At 54.6% G+C, this 19078-nt stretch overlaps 1 protein-coding gene and 1 long non-coding RNA gene across 30 annotated transcripts in view; one reads left to right on the top strand and one right to left on the bottom strand.

Annotated features, from left to right (window-relative positions):
• Positions 1–9718: 9718 nt before the first annotated feature.
• ARPP21 (cAMP regulated phosphoprotein 21) overlaps positions 9719–19078 on the bottom strand; it is a 157975-nt gene continuing 148615 nt past the window's right edge. The window contains 2 exon segments of the mRNA XM_051977361.1: positions 9719–10474; positions 11698–11849. Of these exon segments, the coding sequence (XP_051833321.1) occupies positions 10211–10474; positions 11698–11849 (416 nt within the window). The 3' untranslated portion in view covers positions 9719–10210.
• On the top strand, positions 12199–18406 carry LOC127549387 (uncharacterized). Of its 29 annotated transcripts, none has more exons than XR_007950578.1 (5): positions 12199–15078; positions 15139–15198; positions 15459–15518; positions 15579–15658; positions 15719–18406. It is a non-coding gene; the product is annotated as an uncharacterized LOC127549387 (long non-coding RNA). The 29 variants fall into 29 exon arrangements; XR_007950580.1 differs by having other exon boundaries at positions 15579–15738; positions 15799–18406; XR_007950599.1 differs by lacking the exon at positions 15139–15198 and adding an exon at positions 15299–15358 and having other exon boundaries at positions 12199–14918; positions 15399–15518; positions 15579–18406.

Raw genomic sequence — 19078 nt, 5'->3', positions numbered from 1 at the left:
TGGGCCCCTCGCCTCTGACTTTCCGGGATTCTCAGACCCTGGCCCTGCACAATCTCCCCCAGATGCCGGTCACCCAGTCATGCTCCCGTGGGCCCGATGCTTGCTCTCTGCCAAGTGCTTTTCTGCCCGAAGCTTCGGGGCTCTGACCCCCACCCCAGACCGTGAGCCTGCCCCTCCACCCCCCCCCCCAGGCCGTGCTCCTTGGCTAGCCCACAGACGCTGTGGGGTCCGCCATGTTCGTGGCTTTTAGATCCTGACTCGGCTGAACTGGGCGGCTAGTGGAGAGAAAAGTAGACCCTGCCCCGCCCTTTTAGGTCAAGCCCCAGGATCGTTGACCGGGCTGGGGAGCAGCCCGGGTCTCTTCTCAGAGTCCTGGCAAGGAAGCTTCTCCCCCACTCAGTGGAACTCATGAAATGGGGAAGGAACAGCGCAGAGCAAAAAGCTGGGGGGCGGGGGACATGGTCACTGTGTCCTCTCCCAGCACGGCCACTTTCCTGACCTTTTTACATGCACGTGACAGCCTAATGGGAGGGACATTGGGACGGACAGGACTCTGGGCACGAGGGAAGAAGAGGCTGGTATTGGTCCCAGGAGGTGCTGGTCAAGTGGGGCAAGGGAGCATCTGCAGCAGCCAGTGATCCCTGTCTAGCCTCATCTAGCTATGGAGATCTGTTTATCTAGCAGTAGATAGAAAGATAGATAAAGAGAAAGAGAGAGAGAGAAAGAGAGAGAGAGAGAGAGAGAGAGAGAGAGAGAGAGAGAGAGAGAGAGAGAGAGAGAGGAGAGAGAGAGAGAAAGAGAAAAGGAGAGAGAGAGAGAGAGAGAGAGAGAGAGAGAGAAAGAGAGAGAGAGAGAGGTCCCACAGTGGTCCCTTGGTTGGTGGTGGACCACATATATAACCACATCCCTTGTGGTTCAGGTGGCCAGGTAAGTTCACATGGACAGGAGACAAAGGCCCCAAGCACGTCTTGAGCTGGTTGGGTGGTCGTGGGCACATTCTTTCCTTGGAGGATTCCTTGCCCTCCTCCGTCCCGTGAAATGTCAGGTTTTGCTGGCACGTTCCTACGGCTCCTTCCGGCTCTGAGACGCCAGGATCCTGCGGCCCCAGACTCTGGGTTACCTCTGGCTTTGGGGTAGGTTCCATGAAGGTGACCCTCAGCAGAAGCCCCCCACCCTGCCCTAGCAGCTTCCCGGGGCCCAGGAAGTGACTTGCAGCCAGTGAGGACACTGGTGCTTTCCCCTTCCGCTGCCTCTATGTAGCAGAGGATGATGATGAGCAGAGCTGCCAGAGCTCTTGAATCCTCCGAGTTAGACCAGACTCCACATTGTCTCGGGACCTAACTGGTGGCCAAATGGGGTTGGTTTCGTTTTACAGACAAGGGATGCTGCTGCGCTCCCCCTAAGTTACCTTTCCTTTGTTCTGGAGGCTCTAGTATTACTGGGTAGTAGTACCTACCCAGGTACTAGTGTGGAGTCTCCCCCTTTAGCATATGAACTCTCTGAAGGTGAGGATTGTTTTGGCCAGGTAAATTCTAATGCAGATGATGGGTGCCTCCCTTCCTCCTGCTGGTACCAGGGACCCCCTTGTTGCCCCCCGATCCCTATGATCTGGCTGCCAGTGGTTCCATTCGAGGCCCTAAGCCAGATGTTGTGGGGGGCAGACAAGCCATAGCTACGACCCCTGCCTTTTGCCTGACCGCTCACTCTTGGGCTCTCCCTGTCCCCCGGCTGCAGCTGGGGAGATCTCTCCTGTTTTTCCCCTAAAGCACGTCCTGGCCATGGAGGCTGACCCCCGGGAGAGCTGGGTTTGCCCTGTGCCCCGGGCCCGAGCAGGGGAGTGCTTTCATTGGCAGACGGCCCTGGTGGGACATTTTGGTGTCCTCTAAGATATGACGAGGGCGCGGAGGAGAGGCGAGTGCGCAGAAATTGCCGCCAGTGCCTTTCTTCAGGGCCTCTCCAGCTGCTCTTGTCGAGAGCTTGTTTGGGCAGAGCTGTTTGCACGCTGCTTCCCTAATTGGGCCAATGTCCTTGAGATCCAGGCCGATCTGGGGGCCTTTCTCCATCTTTTCAGGATTAAGAATCCAGCACGTAGTAGGTCCCTATTAAATGCTTTTGACCTGCCTGGAGTAGTGAAGACAGTGATAACCTTAAATCATGAGATGATATTTGTAAAGCACTTTGTATGATGCCTGGTACACAGTAGGTGTTTAATCAATACTTGCTGCTTCCCCCACTTGAGTCAGATCCCGCTTCCAGTATCTGCCAGCCCTGCGACCCGGTCAATCAATGCTCCGAGTCCGGTTGCTTCTCTGTAAAGTGCACGTAATCATAAATATCCCGAGAACTCCCTGGGGTGTGGTGAGAATCAAATGGGCCCAATCTCTTTTGTGAACTACAAAGTGCTGCAGAAATGGCAGTTCTCGTGACTGAGAATGGGCCTTTCCCAGCATTCTCGGTTTCTCCCTTGATACAAATAGCCGGTCGGGTCACCCCCTCACTGAAGTTACCCAGCCTGCAGACGGCCAGCTGGTAGTAGGAGGGGTTGTGTGAATCGTCCTGAAACCGTTTCCAACTGAAGAGGCATTAATTTGGCTCCCCTGGATGCAACCCGTCATCCTAGTAACTGGAGGAGGAGTCAAGGTGGTCCCTGACTTCACGCGGCTCCCAGTTGATGAGGGAAACGAGGCAGACCTCCATACAGCCATAATAGACACTAGTATAGGGCAGGTGCATGGCGGGTGGGGTGCCGTGAGAACTAATGGAAAAGGTCATTGTTAACAGAGTCTCTGGGGAGAAGGAAAAGGGAATGGAACTCTGAGGAGATCTGGGCAGGGGGGCTCCTGGAAAGCAGACGCTGTGGTTTGTCTAAAATATAGAGCAGAAGGGGGAACATAATGGGAGCTGAGGCCGGGAAAGTAGCTGGGTGGGAAGGGGGTGGGGAGCCGTGGTTTCGGTGCCAGAGAAAGGAGAATGCCCTTTATTTGGTAGGCAAGGGGAGCCATGGAGAACTCGGGAGCAGGGGGCATAATTCAAATGCTATCCTGATGTGAATGGTGGATTCGAATGAGGAGGTCCATATTGTCTACGGTCAAGGAAGAGGAGAAGAAATGGTTCTCGCCTCACTTATTCGACTTCTCTTTCAGGTCAGCCGTCGCCCGGGATGTAGCGAGCCCTCAGACAGAAGGTCGTGGGTTTGGGATCACAGGCTTTTATTGAAAGCCCCCACTAGTGCATCCCCACAAGACCCCTGCCACTCTATCAGCTTGTTTTCTTCGTGGCGTCCCATCTTATCGCTTTTCCATGGGTGTGGGTTAAGGCAATGACAGAGTCGCTCCTTGATTACTTGTGGGATCGGGCCCAGAGAATTTAGTCCCACTTAACAGGAAATGGGCCCAAAGGATCCTGGGATGAGGATGCACCTGGAAGCCTGGACCTGACCTGCACCTTCAGCTGGAAGAGCGAGATATGAGGAAGACACATTTCTTCCCTGAGCTATAAGAATATGCAATTACAAAGCTGCAATCAGCCCGAAACTAATTAGCACCCACCATGAACAAATGGAGTGCTCGCTGGTATCTTAATTAAATTAAATCCCAGGAAGAGTCACTGAGGAGCCTGTGGGCTCTTATCTCTCTGCACAAAATCCTCACAAACCCTGTTGTGAGGGAGGAAAACAAGGTTATCTGCTACTGAGGAATCAATGCACAAAGGCATTGAGCGTTAGAGAACAAAGGTGGGGTGTGGATCCAAGTGGATGCTGACACTCAGACTGATAGCTGATAAACCTGAAGGGGCTCAGTAGGGTCTGGAAATGGGGAGGGGGCTCTGTCAGAAGTGCAACCCCCTCCCCACAAACATGGGGATCGGTGATGACGTAGCAAGACAAGGTTGCTGGAATCCCCCAGGAGGCAAAGAACAGCACCAACACATACCTGGAAGTTCTACGATTTGAGATCATGGCCAAGGTCAAAGCCATTTTAATTTAAAATTCAGTCAGACCATCCCTGCCCGAGGACATTGGTGGGTACCCCATCCGGAGCCAGGGTAACAGGAAGGATGGCGGCATCCTCCACAGCAACAGGGAAGTCAGAAGGCCCCACCAGGTTCGCCTGGGACCCACTACTGGTGATTCTGAGAGTCACTGATCTCCAGGTTCCCACAGAGTTCTTCAAGACTATGAGCGCAGAGCAGTGGGTGGTCTGCTTTGCTCAGGGGAGGTTTCCAAGGGAGTTGTCTATGCAAAGGGAATCTCAGGTCCAGAGTTAAGATCCAGGCCCTTTGGCTGCTTTGCCTTCCGGAGCTGGCTTGGTGTGGGCAGTATATTCTGGCCACGCGGTCCTTGCGTGGCCCCTCTCTAGAGCAGCAGGGCTCTCGCCCATTGAGTCTGTTGTTGGGGAAAGTCAGGGAGAAGAACAGCTTTTGTTCTGAAGTGATAATGATGGGGCCACACAGTGTGACGCTTTACATCCGGGCTGCCATTATTTCCAGTCCAATCTGTCATTGGTGCCCTGGCTCATCCCACTCTGCATTATTCCCTCTCACAGCGTAGGATGGCCTTGGAGGCTGGATTCTGGAGGCTGGACGTCCATTGTTGGGGACTACATTCATTGCAAAGAAGCCCCCCAAGTCAGGATTTCATAGTTCTGCTTTGTCAACTTTCGCCCTCCTTTCTGACCTCAAACAGGACCACTTTGGGTGGATATTCTAAATGTATGGGCAAGGAGAACAAGTCTAGTTCCTAGTTTCCTCTGACTACGAAACCTGCTTTCTCAAATACCCTGGTCCTATTTCTGAGATTTTTGCGTGTGAATCTTTCTGTATTTTTTATTATCCACCGTTCCACAGAGGATGAAATTGCTTACCTACAAACAGCCAAGCAAACAAGCAGAAGGCCTTGAATGTTAAAACCAGGAAGAACAGGATAAGAGACTGTGATCACCTTGAGCTTGGGTGCTTACTGGGGTGGGGGTGGGGGTCTCCCTGCTTTGACTCTCTCCCTGCTGCAGCCCATCCTCCACTCAGCTGCCAGCACCATCTTCCCAAAAGACAGATGTGACCGTGTCCCCCCCTTCACTCCAGGATCAAATAGAAACTCCTCTGGCACTTAAAGCCTTTGATGCGTTCCGCCTTTGCAGTCCTCTTGCAGCTTGTTTCCCTCAATGTTCTCTGCCTTCCAGAGTCCCTGACCTCTTTCCCTCTCCTCACATGAGAAACCCCATCATCTTCCAGTTCTGCTGAATGTTCTGTCCTTGTCTGGCTTCCACGGCTTCCTTGGAGCCTCAGCTAAAATCCCATTTCTGCAAACGCTCGGGGCGGCCTCCAGAGTTGGGGTGGAACAAAGTTTGGGTCGACTCTGCTGCTCGTGCTAATTTTGGCCTAGCAATCAACACCAGGAAAGGGTGCACCAGGAAAGGGTACGCCATCAGCCGGCACCACGCCATCGGTATGTGGAGCCATCGGTTACGGCGAGTGGAGAAGCTCTGAATGCTGTGGACGAGTCCACTCACCTTCAGCGCTCTTTCCAGGGAGCGAGGTGGATGGACACACGTTTCTTTCTATTGCAATTCTGCTTTGCTCACAGAGCGCAGCACCTTCTCCGACAAGGGTCAAAGCAGAATTGCAATAGAAAGAAATGTGAGACGTGGAAAACTAGGGAATGTGCAAAATGTTCAGATGGACTATTTGTGTCCAACCTGTGGCCGAGCATTCCGAGCTCGTATTGGTCTGATCGGCCGCAGTCGGACACACTGTGACTCGACTCGAACAATTGACCGCCCAACTGAAGCCCCACGTTCTGCAAGAAGTGTTTTTCTAGAGCCTTCCCTCTGAGATAATCTCCAAATCATCCTGCTTTTTTTTCGTAGCTGTTTGTATGTTGTCTCCCCTCATCACATTATGAACCCTTTGGTTGCAGGGCTGTTTTCTGCCTTTCTTTGCCTCCCCAGCATCTAGCAGAGTGTCTGGTATATAGCAGACTCATTGATTTGAAGTGGCAGATGGGAATCAAAACCCATGTCTTGGGGCTGGTGGCCAGAAGGATATCACCCAGAAGAGGAGGGGGAAAGAAGGGTCCCGGATCTTGGGAGCATAGGGGTAGGTATGAGACACTTCCCAAGGAAGAGGAAGCCAGGCGCTCTGAAGAGGAAAGAGCCCTGCCCCTCCAAAGAGTGAGGAGAGGGCTTGCTCTGATGTCTCAGGTAAGAGAGCATCCTGGAAGGCTCTGGGCGTGGGGGCATGGGTGCTAACGATGGGTGGCGGCGGCTGTGAGATACTGGGGCAGATATTCACCAGCTTCACAAGAGCAGTAGAAAAGCCTGCTGTTCCCAGAGCATTTAACCAGCCATTTTCGATTTTGCATATTTCTGTGCAACCATTTGGCAGAATTTTCTGACACGTAGTGGACTGGAAGTGGAATGCGTGTGAAATGTTTTTATGCTCGATTCATCCCCCAGAGCACCCATTTTTGTTTGTGTGATCTCCAAACAAATCATTTTCTGGGTTCATATTTCTCTTTATGATCTTCTTTTCACTACCTCACCCTCCAGTAAAATGAGACTATATATTCACAGGGTCAAAAATGTAGAGACACTCACTGTGTCCAGTGAACTCATTTTACAGATCAAGAAACTGAGGCCATCCAGAAAGACTGAGACAATTCTGCTACTTCTGGCAAATCCTTGTTTCGTTGTCCTTTTCCAAGGTGACTTCACTGGATCTCTTGCAGCCTTCCCTTTGCTCACAAGCAATGTAATTTTTCCCATTTAGGATATTTGGAGCTCATAAAACTGTTGTATCACTGGGAGAATATTTGTTTCTCTAGCGCTGAGCAGGTCCAGATTGCTCCGTGTGTGACCCAGTTTCCCAACCACCGCCCTGTCTGCGCTCTTCCTCCTCCTCCCTTCTGGGACCCGTACGCCTGTCTCAGCTCCTGGCCTGGCCGTCCGGCCTCGTGTCCGAGACAGAATGATGGACATTTTCATTAGTTTGTTTTGTACTATTGGGATTGCCGTGCGGCATCGCTGACTCCGACAAGCCCCGTGATGCTCTGGGACTTGTTTTCATCAGTAAAATGTTATGAGCAGGTTCTGCAAACATATATTGTATCTAGGATATACTGCAACATATCCAACATATAAAGGACTGCTTGCCATCTAGGGGAGGGGGTGGAGGGAGGGAGGGGAAAAAAAATCGGAAAAGAAACGAGTGTAAGGGATAATGTTGTCAATATAAAGTAATCATTAAATAAAAAAAAAGAAAAAAGAAAAAAATGTTATGAGCAAACAGGAGCAGGAAGATGAAAAGATTTCAGGCTCCAGAGACAGATAGCATCTAGTGGACGGAAAGTCTGTCCAGAGAGTTAGCTGGGAGGGGCCGGAGAGCTCTTTTTTCCCTTTTAAAAAATAGTATTTTCTTTTTTCCAATTATTTGTAAAACAATTTCCAACATTCATTTTTAAATAAAATTTTGAGTTCTTAAGTTTTCTCCCTCCCTCCCTTCCCAACTCCCCAGCACAGCAAGCTATCTGAGAGATGCTCTTTGTTTCTTCTCTTTTGGGGGAAAGCTCTTAAGGAGGAAACATTGGAGACACAAAGAGAAAGAGAAGGAAACAGGATAAAGAGGCTGACCTGGAAGTGCAGAGAACTCACCCTCCCACTTACATTTACAAGATCTGATCGATAACTGATGGCGAGCCAGATAACCAGGATGAGCGGGAAGGGGGGTCGCGGTCCTGAACGGGAGCCTTAGCCACGCTCAAGCACTCAGAGTGAGCCAGGGTAACCAGGCCGAGCTAAGACAACGCAACCGGTTTTTTAAAACTATCCCGGGGCAGAGACGCATCACAGATGAGACAGCACAACCTCGGGGGGAGGCGGGACCACAATGGTGAATGGGAAAGCGGGTGACCGAGGCTTCTCCTGAAGAAAGGGTGGGGCCCTCACGGGCACTAGAGGCCATCTGCGGTGGCTCGAGTCAGCCCGGAGTGACCAGGACGAGCCAGGCTCAAGTCTCACTAGTCACTAACTATCTGTGTCCTGGGCCAGCCACTTGTCTGTCTCCTCTGCTGCAAAATGCGGATAATGGCAGCCCCATGGATGTCGGGAGAGTCACAAACCTGAAGGCAAATCTGACTCCAACCCTTAGTTAGAAACAGGAAGTCGAGGGCCAAGACAGACAGGACATGATGAGTAGGAAGGAGCTTCCTTAGGGGAGTCTGCATTTCCTGTCCCAGTGGAAACACATTCTCAAGGAACCAAGGGATTTCTGAGTCACAGCTAGGGATGGAGAATCGGGATCCAGGGCCCGCTCCCCGGAGCAAGGGTGAATGCCCTTCAGATACAAGTGGGGAGAGAGCGGATACAAGCCCCTGGCCAGTGGCCCTGACTTACTCCGTCCATGTGCTGTCACACCCAGGAATATGTGTGTCTGTTCCCCGAGTCCCAGCGATGAGGGACCAGAAACACTACGGTGTGAAGCTTCTGCTTGCGGATGCGAACCAACCCGACGTCCCCCATTTGCTGGTCTGTGAGAACCTGGGAGACATCTTTCCCGTGGACTCCTTTTGGTTTCGATTTGATTTCTCACGAGACTATCATGGATCCCACACAATCACAGATTGAGGGCTGATCCGGACTTGGAATCTCATCCATTATAGAGGAGGAAAATGAAGAACAAAGTCGGGTTCCTTGTCAGGCCACAGAGATACCCGGAGCCCCAGCCCCTGATGAGGTTTGTCAGGCCCCGTGGGATAGTTCATCACTGGACAAGGCTCTCCCAGGCCCAACCCTCTGCAGTTGCTAATCTCCCCAATCCTGCTTCACGGGGTCTGGCTCCCTCTGCTCCATTTCTGCCACACCGTGGCGCTAGGCCAAGATTACGCCCCTCCCGGGGGCATTCACACCCGGATGGGTGATCCCTGCGAGGGCCCCCAGGACCCTCCCTCTCCTCGGGGCCCTTCCCCCGGCGGCGAGCTTTCCCCTTCCCAGCCGGGCTGGTTCCCACCCAGCAGGCTCGGGCGTTGGCCCAGCCCATGCGCAAAGCCCTTCGCTGACATAAGAGCCCGTCTGCGCTTAGTCCGTGACCCCCTCCCGCTCTATTGAGGTTTCGTGTACAGGGCATTTATTCAAGGAAATGTTGTCCTGGGATCTCCTGTTACTTTGGATAAGCCATTTATCATCTCTTGGCCTCAGTATTCCCATCCATAAAATGGATTTTAAAGGTCTCTTTAAAATCTATCAGGGGATACACTTACATATCTTGATCAATGGGTTGGGCCAAAGTTTTAGAAATCTAAGTCTAGTGAGTGGGATTTCTGCAGTCTTTCCTCTCTCTCTTCTTTGTTAAGCATGAAAAAAGATGCCAAATTAAGTTAGTGACTTAAGCTGGTGACAAAAAAAGGTAGAAGAATGAAAGTCCTCCGAGGAAAGGAGCTTTACCGTGGCCATCTTTGCCTCCCCGCCCACTGGGGCGTAGTAAGCGGGGCTTAAGGAAAGCTTGTGGACGGGGCCAGTGAGTCGCCCTGGAGTCCCCGGCACCTGCCCATTAGAAGTCCCACTGAACACTGGCCTAAGTGAAGTCCATGACAGAGGTCACTGAAGTTCCCCATCCAGGGTAAGCCCTGGGGGACAGAGGAGGGGGAGCTGCCTCCCGCCCCCGCCCTGAGCGTTGCCCCCACGGATGGATTAGAAGAGGCACCGAAGAGATGAGACCACGCCAGAGGTAGAAACCTGACCTTCCTCCCGGAGGTCAATAGTTTTATTTGGGTTAGACACTACAATACAGTATATATCCATAAAAAACTCTATGGTGTGTATATAAATTATTCCTTCCATTCAGCAACTCTGTTTTTTTCCATTACAGCTTTGGTACAATGTGATTTTATTATATAATTTTCTTAAATACTTTTAGTTTCACAAACTCAACACAAAATACAAAACTAATCCAAATGAGGAATATTACAATCTACACAGTGGTGTTCAGCGGTAGGAAATAATCTTACCTTGATGAGACCATGTCCCTGGCTGAGCCCTGGGGCCTTCCCAGCAGACATGACAAGTGTATGCACCGTTAGCCGCCGACACTGCGATCCTTCTGTGTGGGGGGGACTATCAGCAGGGGGGGGGGTCACGAACGGGGGTCTCCCCGCCCCACCCCCGGCTCCTCTCCCCGCCGGGAGCGGGGGAACGCTTGGTCTGCGGGCTCGGCGCCCGGCCTAGTACTTCACGGGCCACCCCGCGTTGTGGGAGCTGGCGCAGTTTGTCCTGCAGCTCGCCGAGATCACCGGGACGCTCTGGGAGGGGCAGTGGGGGGTCATGAGCCTCAGGTTGCCCTGGGTGGATGGAGGTATGACACTGCAGTAGACGGGCATGGCGGCCGTGGGGAGCGTTCCCGCGCTGGGGCCCGACTGACCGGGGAGCATGAGGGCCTGCTGGTAGGATTGCTGGGGCAGCCCTGGAGAACCCTGAGTCATGGACACCTGGAGGAAGAGAAGCGCCGGTCAGCTGTGCCGGAAGGGAAGGGGCCGCGTTCCCGGGCCCCCCTCCCCATCCTCCTGCCCTCCCCGTCCTTTCTAGCTCAAGGGCACCCGGGCGGTCACCGAGGTCCTGCGGAACCCCGGACAGTGAGACCAGAGAGTGTTAGGGCGGGGCAGAAGAAAGCCCCGCTTGAAGAGCCCTTTGCTGTGACTGGTTCTGTGCACTCCAGCTCGGGCAGCCGAGGAGCAGGGCCCGGAGCCGGGGGTCACAGCCACGTTCCCACTTCCCATCTGGGATCCCGATCAGCTCTTTTAAGGAAATCTTAGTGTCCTTCTCAGAAAGAAGAGGGACTGGGCCTTCTAGTTCTAGATCTAGAACCCTCTGTGTGCAGGGTCCACATAATTATCAGGCAGAGAACGGGCTGTAAGCCGGCCCTCCAAGCCCCCAGAGAGGTAGTTCCTGCATGTGCACACACCTGCCACATACACACTCACACACATTCACATACACACTTACACACTCTCACACACACCTGCCACATGCAAACTCACAGTCCCACACACTCACACACATTCACATACACACTTACACACTCACACACACACCTGCCATGTACACACACACACTCACATTCACCCACAGTCACACACACACTCACACACCCACAGTCCCACACACTCACATTCACACACACACTCACATTCACACACACACCTGCCATGTACACACACACTCACATTCACCCACAGTCACACACACACTCACACACCCACAGTCACACACACTCACATTCACACACACACCTGCCATGTACACACACACTCACATTCACCCACAGTCACACACACACTCACACACCCACAGTCACACACACTCACATTCACACACACACCTGCCATGTACACACACACACTCACATTCACACACACACACACTCACACAGTCAGTTGATAATGCAAAATGAAAGAGCTTCATAAGTGCTAATTAATTCTACAATGGTCCCTACTAGGAAGGTAGGAGGAAGTTCGCCTTCCTTTTAAACATGGTGTGGAGAAGACTAAATCAGCCCTGAAGGATGGTGGAGATGGGACCCTTTAGGAGGAGGAGGAGGAGGAGGAGGAGGAGGAGGAGGAGGAGGAGGAGGAGGAGAGTATTGATCAGCCCGGTCATCTCCATTTCCCACAACCCGCAATGTCCTCTGATGAAGAAACATAGCAGAAGGTACCTGATAAGAAGACATGGATGGATAGGGGACCATCATGCCTTGCACCTGACTCCCTTGAGGGCTGCTCATCAGACTCTGACTCTGAGGTGGCTGCGACACACTCATGAGGCCTTGGAAGCCTTGCTGCTGATTGGACAAGACCGACTGGTAACCTGGAGAAAGAAGAAAAACGGCATCCTCAGATGGTGGCCGGAACCAGCACGGATGGTGTCTTGTGGGAGAAAAAACTCGTTACTTTTCTTAAACAAAAAATGCCAGGAGGAGGAGGGAAAAAGAAAAGTGGGAGAGAAAGGAGACAGAGAGACGGACAGAAAAACACAGAGAGAAAGGAAGAGAGATGGAGATCGAAAGAGACGAGAGAAAGACAGAGGAACAAGAGGAGGAGGAAAAGAGAAAGAAAGAAAAGGGGAGAGAGAGAAAGAGGAGAGACAGAGAGAGACAGAGAGAGACAGAGAGAGAGAGACAGAGAGAGAGAAAGAAAGAAGGAGGAAGAGGAGGAGGAGGAAGAGGAGGAAGAGGAAGAGGAGGAGGGAGAGAGTGTGCATTGAGCCACTGACTTCAGGCCAGTGTTCAGGTCCATCTCTGCCCATATCACCCGTATGGTTTCAGGAGTGTCCCAAGACCCCAGTTTCCTCTTTTGTCCAAAAGGAGGCTATTGGGTCCTCCCCAGCTTCAAGCCCTCCAGATCCTCTCTGCCCTGGAGCGGACACAGCTGAAGCTCCCCATTCAGAAGTAAGTGGACTTTGAAGAGTAAAACCCCCAGAATGCCCAGGCAGAGACAAAGCCCGTCCTGCTTTGCCTGCACTTAGAGCTCACACATCCAGCCCATGGAAGCAAAGTATGTTCTTTTGGCTTTGCGACTTGGAATCTCGCAAAGATGGACAGAAGCAGCTACACCCAAAGAAAGAACACCGGGAAATGAATACAAACTGCTGGCATTTCTGTTTTTCTTCCCGGGTTATTTCTACCTTCTGAACCCAATTCTCCCTGTGCAACAAGAGAACTGTTCGGTTCTGCACACATGTATTGTATCTAGGATATACTGCAACCTATTTAACATGTAAAGGACCGCTTGCCATTGGGGGGAGGGGGTGGAGGGAGGGGAAAAGTCGGAACAGAAGCGAGTGCAAGGGATGATGCTGTAAAAAATTACCCTGGCATGGGTTCTGTCAATAAAAAGTTTTTTAAAAAAGAGACTTGGGATCTCGGCTTTCCGAGAGCCTCCCCCTTTCTCCGTGTCTCTTGGAGAGATTTTGTTGAAACTGTGGCTTCCAAAAAAGGCAAACCTTCCAGAGCCACGTCAGCCTCGCCCCTAGAACATGTCCAGTTGCCTTCTCCCCGGTCTCCGGGAGTTCTCAGGACTGACCACTCTCCCAGGGTCCACTTACAGAACAGTTTTTTCTTCCAGTTATTTATGCCAAAGTCCAGGACTCTGGACTCCCCCAGCTTGTGGGCGGGGCTCTGGGGCTGTAAGGAAGGCATCCTGTAGCCCCAGGAAAGCTGCGGTGCTGTCTAAGCAGAAGGTGCTGGTCATTCACCAAACTAGCCTTTAGTAAGCACCTACTGTGTGCCTGACACCTGCTAAGACGTGAGGGGTGGGCACAGAAAGGCGACAACCAGCACTTCTAGAAGAGAAGGGATGGGCGGGTGCTTGGAGGGGCCTGAGGCGCCCTAGGCTCCTCTAGGGCAGCTTTCCCTGGGCTCCCTCCCTGCTCTTCCAGAGCTGCCTCCCCTCCATGGCTGGTAAATATTCTAATATGCATCAATTTTACAGGAGGAGGTTTTCACAGCAAACGCAGGGAAGGCAAATACACATTTATCAGGGCCGGGGGGTGGGGGGGGGGGGGGGGGGGGGGGGGAACTGTGGCTAATTTTCAGGTGAAAACATCCCGGCGAGCAAGGCCCGTTTCTATTCACGAATCCCTGTGACTTTCCCTGGGGGCCCCTGAGACATGCCCACCTGGCCTCTGCTCACCGGGCAGCCCCCGCTCTTCCCCGGGGCTCTCTGTGGGGTGCTCCGCCCCGGGGCTGCCGTGGTTCTGTGGCCAGGCTGTGTCGGGGCATTCAGGCACGCCGGGGGCTTACTTCCAATAGGAGGAGGCTCAGGGGAAGGAAGTGGCAGGAACCTCCTTCCTCCCTTCCGCAGCCCTCCCAGTATGGAAAGTCCCGGGGCCTACGGGAGCCCGAGGGCTCACAGTCTAACAAAAGACATTTATCCTTGGCCAAGAATCACAGAATCATCGATTCAAAGCTGGAAGAGACTCGAGAAACCATCGGCTCCAATGCCTTCATTTTTATGGCTGAGGACACTGAGGCCCAGAAAGGTTCAGAAACGACCAAAGTCACGCAACTGGTGACGGTCGGAGACAGGAAGTGAGTTCAGGCCTTCCTGGCTTTGATCTAGAAGCTAGCGCCATAGAATCTAGAACCACAGAACGCGGGGTTCCCCTTTCAGCTCTGCTTGTGCCCACTGACCTCAGCAGACCCCAGTATAATCTGTATAAAATATGGAAATTGGACCAGAGGACACAGAATTCGCTTTGGAGACCGGGAGGTGGCAGAATAAAATATGATGGGCAGGGCCGTGACTTTGGAGTCACAGGTCCTGGGTTCAAATCTCTCATCTTACTTGTACCTCTCAGGTAGATGACATCCCCTGTGTGGGCTCAGGAGGACAAAAGGCAAGTCTGCAACCTGTCCCTGTGGATGAGGGGACCGTGCCATTAGACAAGCCTCAGAGGTGACTAGAAGATGGAACATGGTCCCTGACGATCTCCTTCACACCAAGAATTTGACTTGCACTTAGTAACTAATTAAATTAACTGGGCCTTAATTGGCAACAAGAACAAACAAGAGACGAGTGGCCAGGATGAGAAGTTCAAGTGACCCTGATGACTCGAGCTAGGAATTCTGCCAAAGCCTTCTCCAACCCAGGTAGTTCTTGGAACCTCAGTTTCCTCATCTGCAAAATGAAGCTTCCAGCCTTGATGGCCTGTATCGTCCCTCTCAGTCTGAAGACTGTGAGTCCCGAGAACTCCCGGAGACCGTGGAGAAGCTCAGTGGCACTGTAGGGCAGTGCTGTGGCTCTGGATGATGGGAGGTGCTCTCACCCTCGCCCAGTCACCACTGCAGTGAAACGAGGCTGCGTACAGTTCCCAGACTTTTTAGCCTGGTGTTTCAGAAATGTCAGATGCCTTCAGTGGGGACAACCACGGCTCTAGGTCAGCCAGCACAGCTCTAGGTCAGTTACCACGGCTCTAGGTCAGCCACCACGGCTCTAGGTCAGCCACCACGGCTCTAGGTCAGCCACCACGGCTCTAGGTCAGTTATCACATCTCTAGGTCAGCCACCACGGCTCTAGGTCAGCCACCACGGCTCTAGGTCAGTTACCACGGCTCTAAGTCAGCCACCACGGCTCTAGGTCAGCCACCACGGCTCTAGGTCAGTTATCACATCTCTAGGTCAGCCACCACGGCTCTAGGTCAGCCACCATGGCTCTAGGTCAGCCACCACGGCTCTAGGTCAGCCACCATGGCTCTAGGTCAGTTACCACAGCTCTAAGTCAGCCACCACGGCTATAGGTCAGCCACCACGGCTCTAGGTCAGCCACCACGGCTCTAGGTCAGTTACCACGGCTCTAGGTCAGCCACCACGGCTCTAGGTCAGCCAGCATGGCTCTAGGTCAGCTACCACGGCTCTAGGTCAGCCACCACGGCTCTAGGTCAGCCACCACGGCTCTAGGTCAGCCACCACGGCTCTAGGTCAGTTATCACATCTCTAGGTCAGCCACCACGGCTCTAGGTCAGCCACCACGGCTCTAGGTCAGTTACCACAGCTCTAAGTCAGCCACCACGGCTCTAGGTCAGCCACCACGGCTCTAGGTCAGTTATCACATCTCTAGGTCAGCCACCACGGCTCTAGGTCAGTTATCACATCTCTAGGTCAGCCACCACGGCTCTAGGTCAGTTATCACATCTCTAGGTCAGCCACCACGGCTCTAGGTCAGTTATCACATCTCTAGGTCAGCCACCACGGCTCTAGGTCAGTTATCACATCTCTAGGTCAGCCACCACGGCTCTAGGTCAGTTACCACGGCTCTAGGTCAGTTACCACGGCTCTAGGTCAGCCACCACGGCTCTAGGTCAGTTACCACGGCTCTAGGTCAGCCACCACGGCTCTAGGTCAGCCACCACGGCTCTAGGTCAGTTATCATATTGCTAGGTCAGTTACCATGCCGATGGCAAAGTCTTCAATCTGAAGCCTAGAAGCCAAAACTAGAGTGGGGGGAGCGAGGGTGCTTTGTAGGTTGCGGATGATTGTGCCCCGGATTCAGCCTCTGACGCTGAGACGCACCGAGGAACGGATGGGGTCTCTGATCCCGGCTCAACGCCACCCAGAAAGCACAGGTCCCCGCCGCACTCTCGCCAAGCACGTGCACCTCAGACTGGTTATGGAAACCTCGCCCGGGGCCGGAGCCCCCGCGGCCAGAAGGGCCCAAGGAGGCTCCCCAGGTCTCTCGGGAGAGCTTTGGAATCGATAGGAGAGACCCCGGCACAGGAGCCCCGGCGCCTCCTACAGAAGCCCTGTGCTCCCGGGGAGAAGGGAGTAGCTCAGAGGAGACCCGGCCGCACAGGGTTACGTTCCCACTCCCAATGTTGGCTCTGTGGGGGCATCGGGGGCACAGCGCCAGGGCGGGGGGCAGCTCCCCCTCCTCTCCCAGCACAAGGAGACTGAGCCAGGCAAGAGCGATCTCGGGGCTCGGAAGCTCCCCACAAACAGGAGTCACAGGGATTCGGGAGAACCTTCGCTCTGGAGATGGCGCGCCCAAGGGCTTCCTGATTGTGCCCCAAAGGGCTGCTTCCCAGCAGGGCAGGAGAGCCTCGAGTCCTGGATGTGACTAAGGCCCTGAGCACAGAGTGCAGGCCGGCAGCCTCCTCCGGGCCGGACCGTGAACCCGCTCAGAAGCAAGCCCGGGTCTCGGAATGTGCGTGTGGGGGGGTGAGGTCCTAGTCATTCTAAAGAGCCTCCCACAGGCACGGCCGTCCACGCGCTGGCTTCCCGGACTCCTTTTGGACAGTTCCCAGGCAGCCTCTCTCCCTCCGCAAACGTTCCCTTGGCTCGGCCTCCGCTGCCCCGGTGGCTTCCTTGGTGCCTCCACGGACCCAGAGCCCAGTCTTTGGAAACCCAAGTTTTAATAAAGGAAGGTTAGCCTTTGGGGAGGGGCAGGTGGAGGCCCTTCTGTGGCCCAATCTCCGGAGCTGCCTCCCGGGAGGCCGGCTGTCAGAAGGAGGGTGGGAGGGAGGGCGGCAGCTCATAGAGAAATGGAGCTCCCTTCTCCTCCCCACCCCCGTCTCCCAGCTTCGGGGCTGGAGACGCTGACGGGGACATCTTGTCGGTGTCCAAGCCTAGATGGCAAAGAGCCACGGGGCTGGCGGGGGAGGAACGCGTGGCCCTGAGGGTGCTTTTGGTGCCGGGGCCTTGGGATGAGGGGCAGCAGACCTGCCCCTGCCCCCTCCCCGGTCTTGGTCTGGCCGGAGCAGAGCGCCTTTGGGGGCATCTTCCCTCCTCAGGGAGCATCAGTGGGGAGGCTTTGGACAGCGACGTCTGGGGCATGGGAAGGGGACCTGGGAACTCCCATTGCGGATTCCTTTCCTGTCAGTTCAATAAAAATAAAACTGAGACAGAACAGTTAGCCAGCTCCTGGCAGAAATGGCCGCCCCCTAGGGCTAGATTCTAAGCGGGCATCAGGGCAGGAGATCAGGGTCAGCGGGCACCAGGGCAGGAGGTCAGGGTCAGCGGGCACCAGGGCAGGAGGTCAGGGTCAGCGGGCACCAGGGCAGGAGGTCAGGGTCGGCGGGCACCAGGGCAGGAGGTCAGGGTCGGCGGGCACCAGGGCAGGAGGTCAGGGTCGGCGGGCACCAGGGCAGGAGGTCAGGGTCGGCGGGCACCAGGGCAGGAGGTCAGGGTCGGCGGGCACCAGGGCAGGAGGTCAGGGTCGGCGGGCACCAGGGCAGGAGGTCAGGGTCAGCGGGAACCAGGGCCTGGCTCCCACATTGACTCCCCTGGTGGGAGCCTTGAATCTAGGCAAAGTGGGCAGCTGGGTGCTGACATCCCAGGCCAGGAGACAGGGTGGATAATCTAGGAGGAAATGAAAGGTGGGAGGAAGTGATGCTCTTCCATTACTCTGCTGGTCCTCTGGGAGCAATAGTCACTTATGGCACTCTCAGGTCTGCAAAGCGCTTCACAGTCATTCCCTGATTTGATCTTCACAACCCCCTGGGCTGGAAGTGATTCCCATCTCCTGTTCTACAGATGAGGCAGCTGAGGCAGAGAGACGGGGTCACTTGCCTAGGATTACCTGGCTGGTGGCTGCAGGAGCCAGAGGCCTCCACACAAGGACATCCTCTGCTCTCCAGTGGATAAATCCTGCCCCGAAGTCCTTCTCCAATGCTTGGTCTGGCAGAGAAGGGCCCCTGCACACGAGAAGGAAGAGCCCCTGCACACGAGAAGGGCCCCTGCACACGAGAAGGAAGGGCCCCTGCACACGAGAAGGGCCCCTGCACACGAGAAGGAAGGGCCCCTGCACACGAGAAGGGCCCCTGCACACGAGAAGGGTCCCTGCACACGAGAAGGAAGAGCCCCTGCACACGAGAAGGGCCCCTGCACACGAGAAGGAAGAGCCCCTGCACACGAGAAGGGCCCCTGCACACGAGAAGGGCCTGCACACGAGAAGGAAGAGCCCCTGCACACGAGAAGGGCCCCTGCACACGAGAAGGGCCCCTGCACACGAGAAGGAAGAGCCCCTGCACACGAGAAGGGCCCCTGCACATGAGAAGGGCCCCTGCACACGAGAAGGGCCCCTGCACATGAGAAGGGCCCCTGCACACGAGAAGGAAGGGCCCCTGCACACGAGAAGGAAGAGCCCCTGCACACGAGAAGGGCCCCTGCACACGAGAAGGGCCCCTGCACACGAGAAGGGCCCCTGCACATGAGAAGGGCCCCTGCACACGAGAAGGAAGGGCCCCTGCACACGAGAAGGGCCCCTGCACAGGAGAAGGGCCCCTGCACACGAGAAGGAAGAGCCCCTGCACACGAGAAGGGTCCCTGCACACGAGAAGGAAGAGCCCCTGCACACGAGAAGGAAGAGCCCCTGCACACGAGAAGGGTCCCTGCACACGAGAAGGAAGAGCCCCTGCACACGAGAAGGGCCCCTGCACACGAGAAGGAAGAGCCCCTGCACACGAGAAGGGCCCCTGCACACGAGAAGGGCCCCTGCACACGAGAAGGAAGAGCCCCTGCACACGAGAAGGGCCCCTGCACATGAGAAGGGCCCCTGCACACGAGAAGGGCCCCTGCACACGAGAAGGGCCCCTGCACACGA

The sequence above is a fragment of the Antechinus flavipes genome, chromosome 1 (assembly GCF_016432865.1).
Source record: "Antechinus flavipes isolate AdamAnt ecotype Samford, QLD, Australia chromosome 1, AdamAnt_v2, whole genome shotgun sequence".
Classification (NCBI taxonomy): domain Eukaryota; kingdom Metazoa; phylum Chordata; class Mammalia; order Dasyuromorphia; family Dasyuridae; genus Antechinus; species Antechinus flavipes.
The sequence above is the reverse complement of the archived record's forward strand: the minus strand, read 5'-3'. Positions and strand labels throughout refer to the sequence as shown.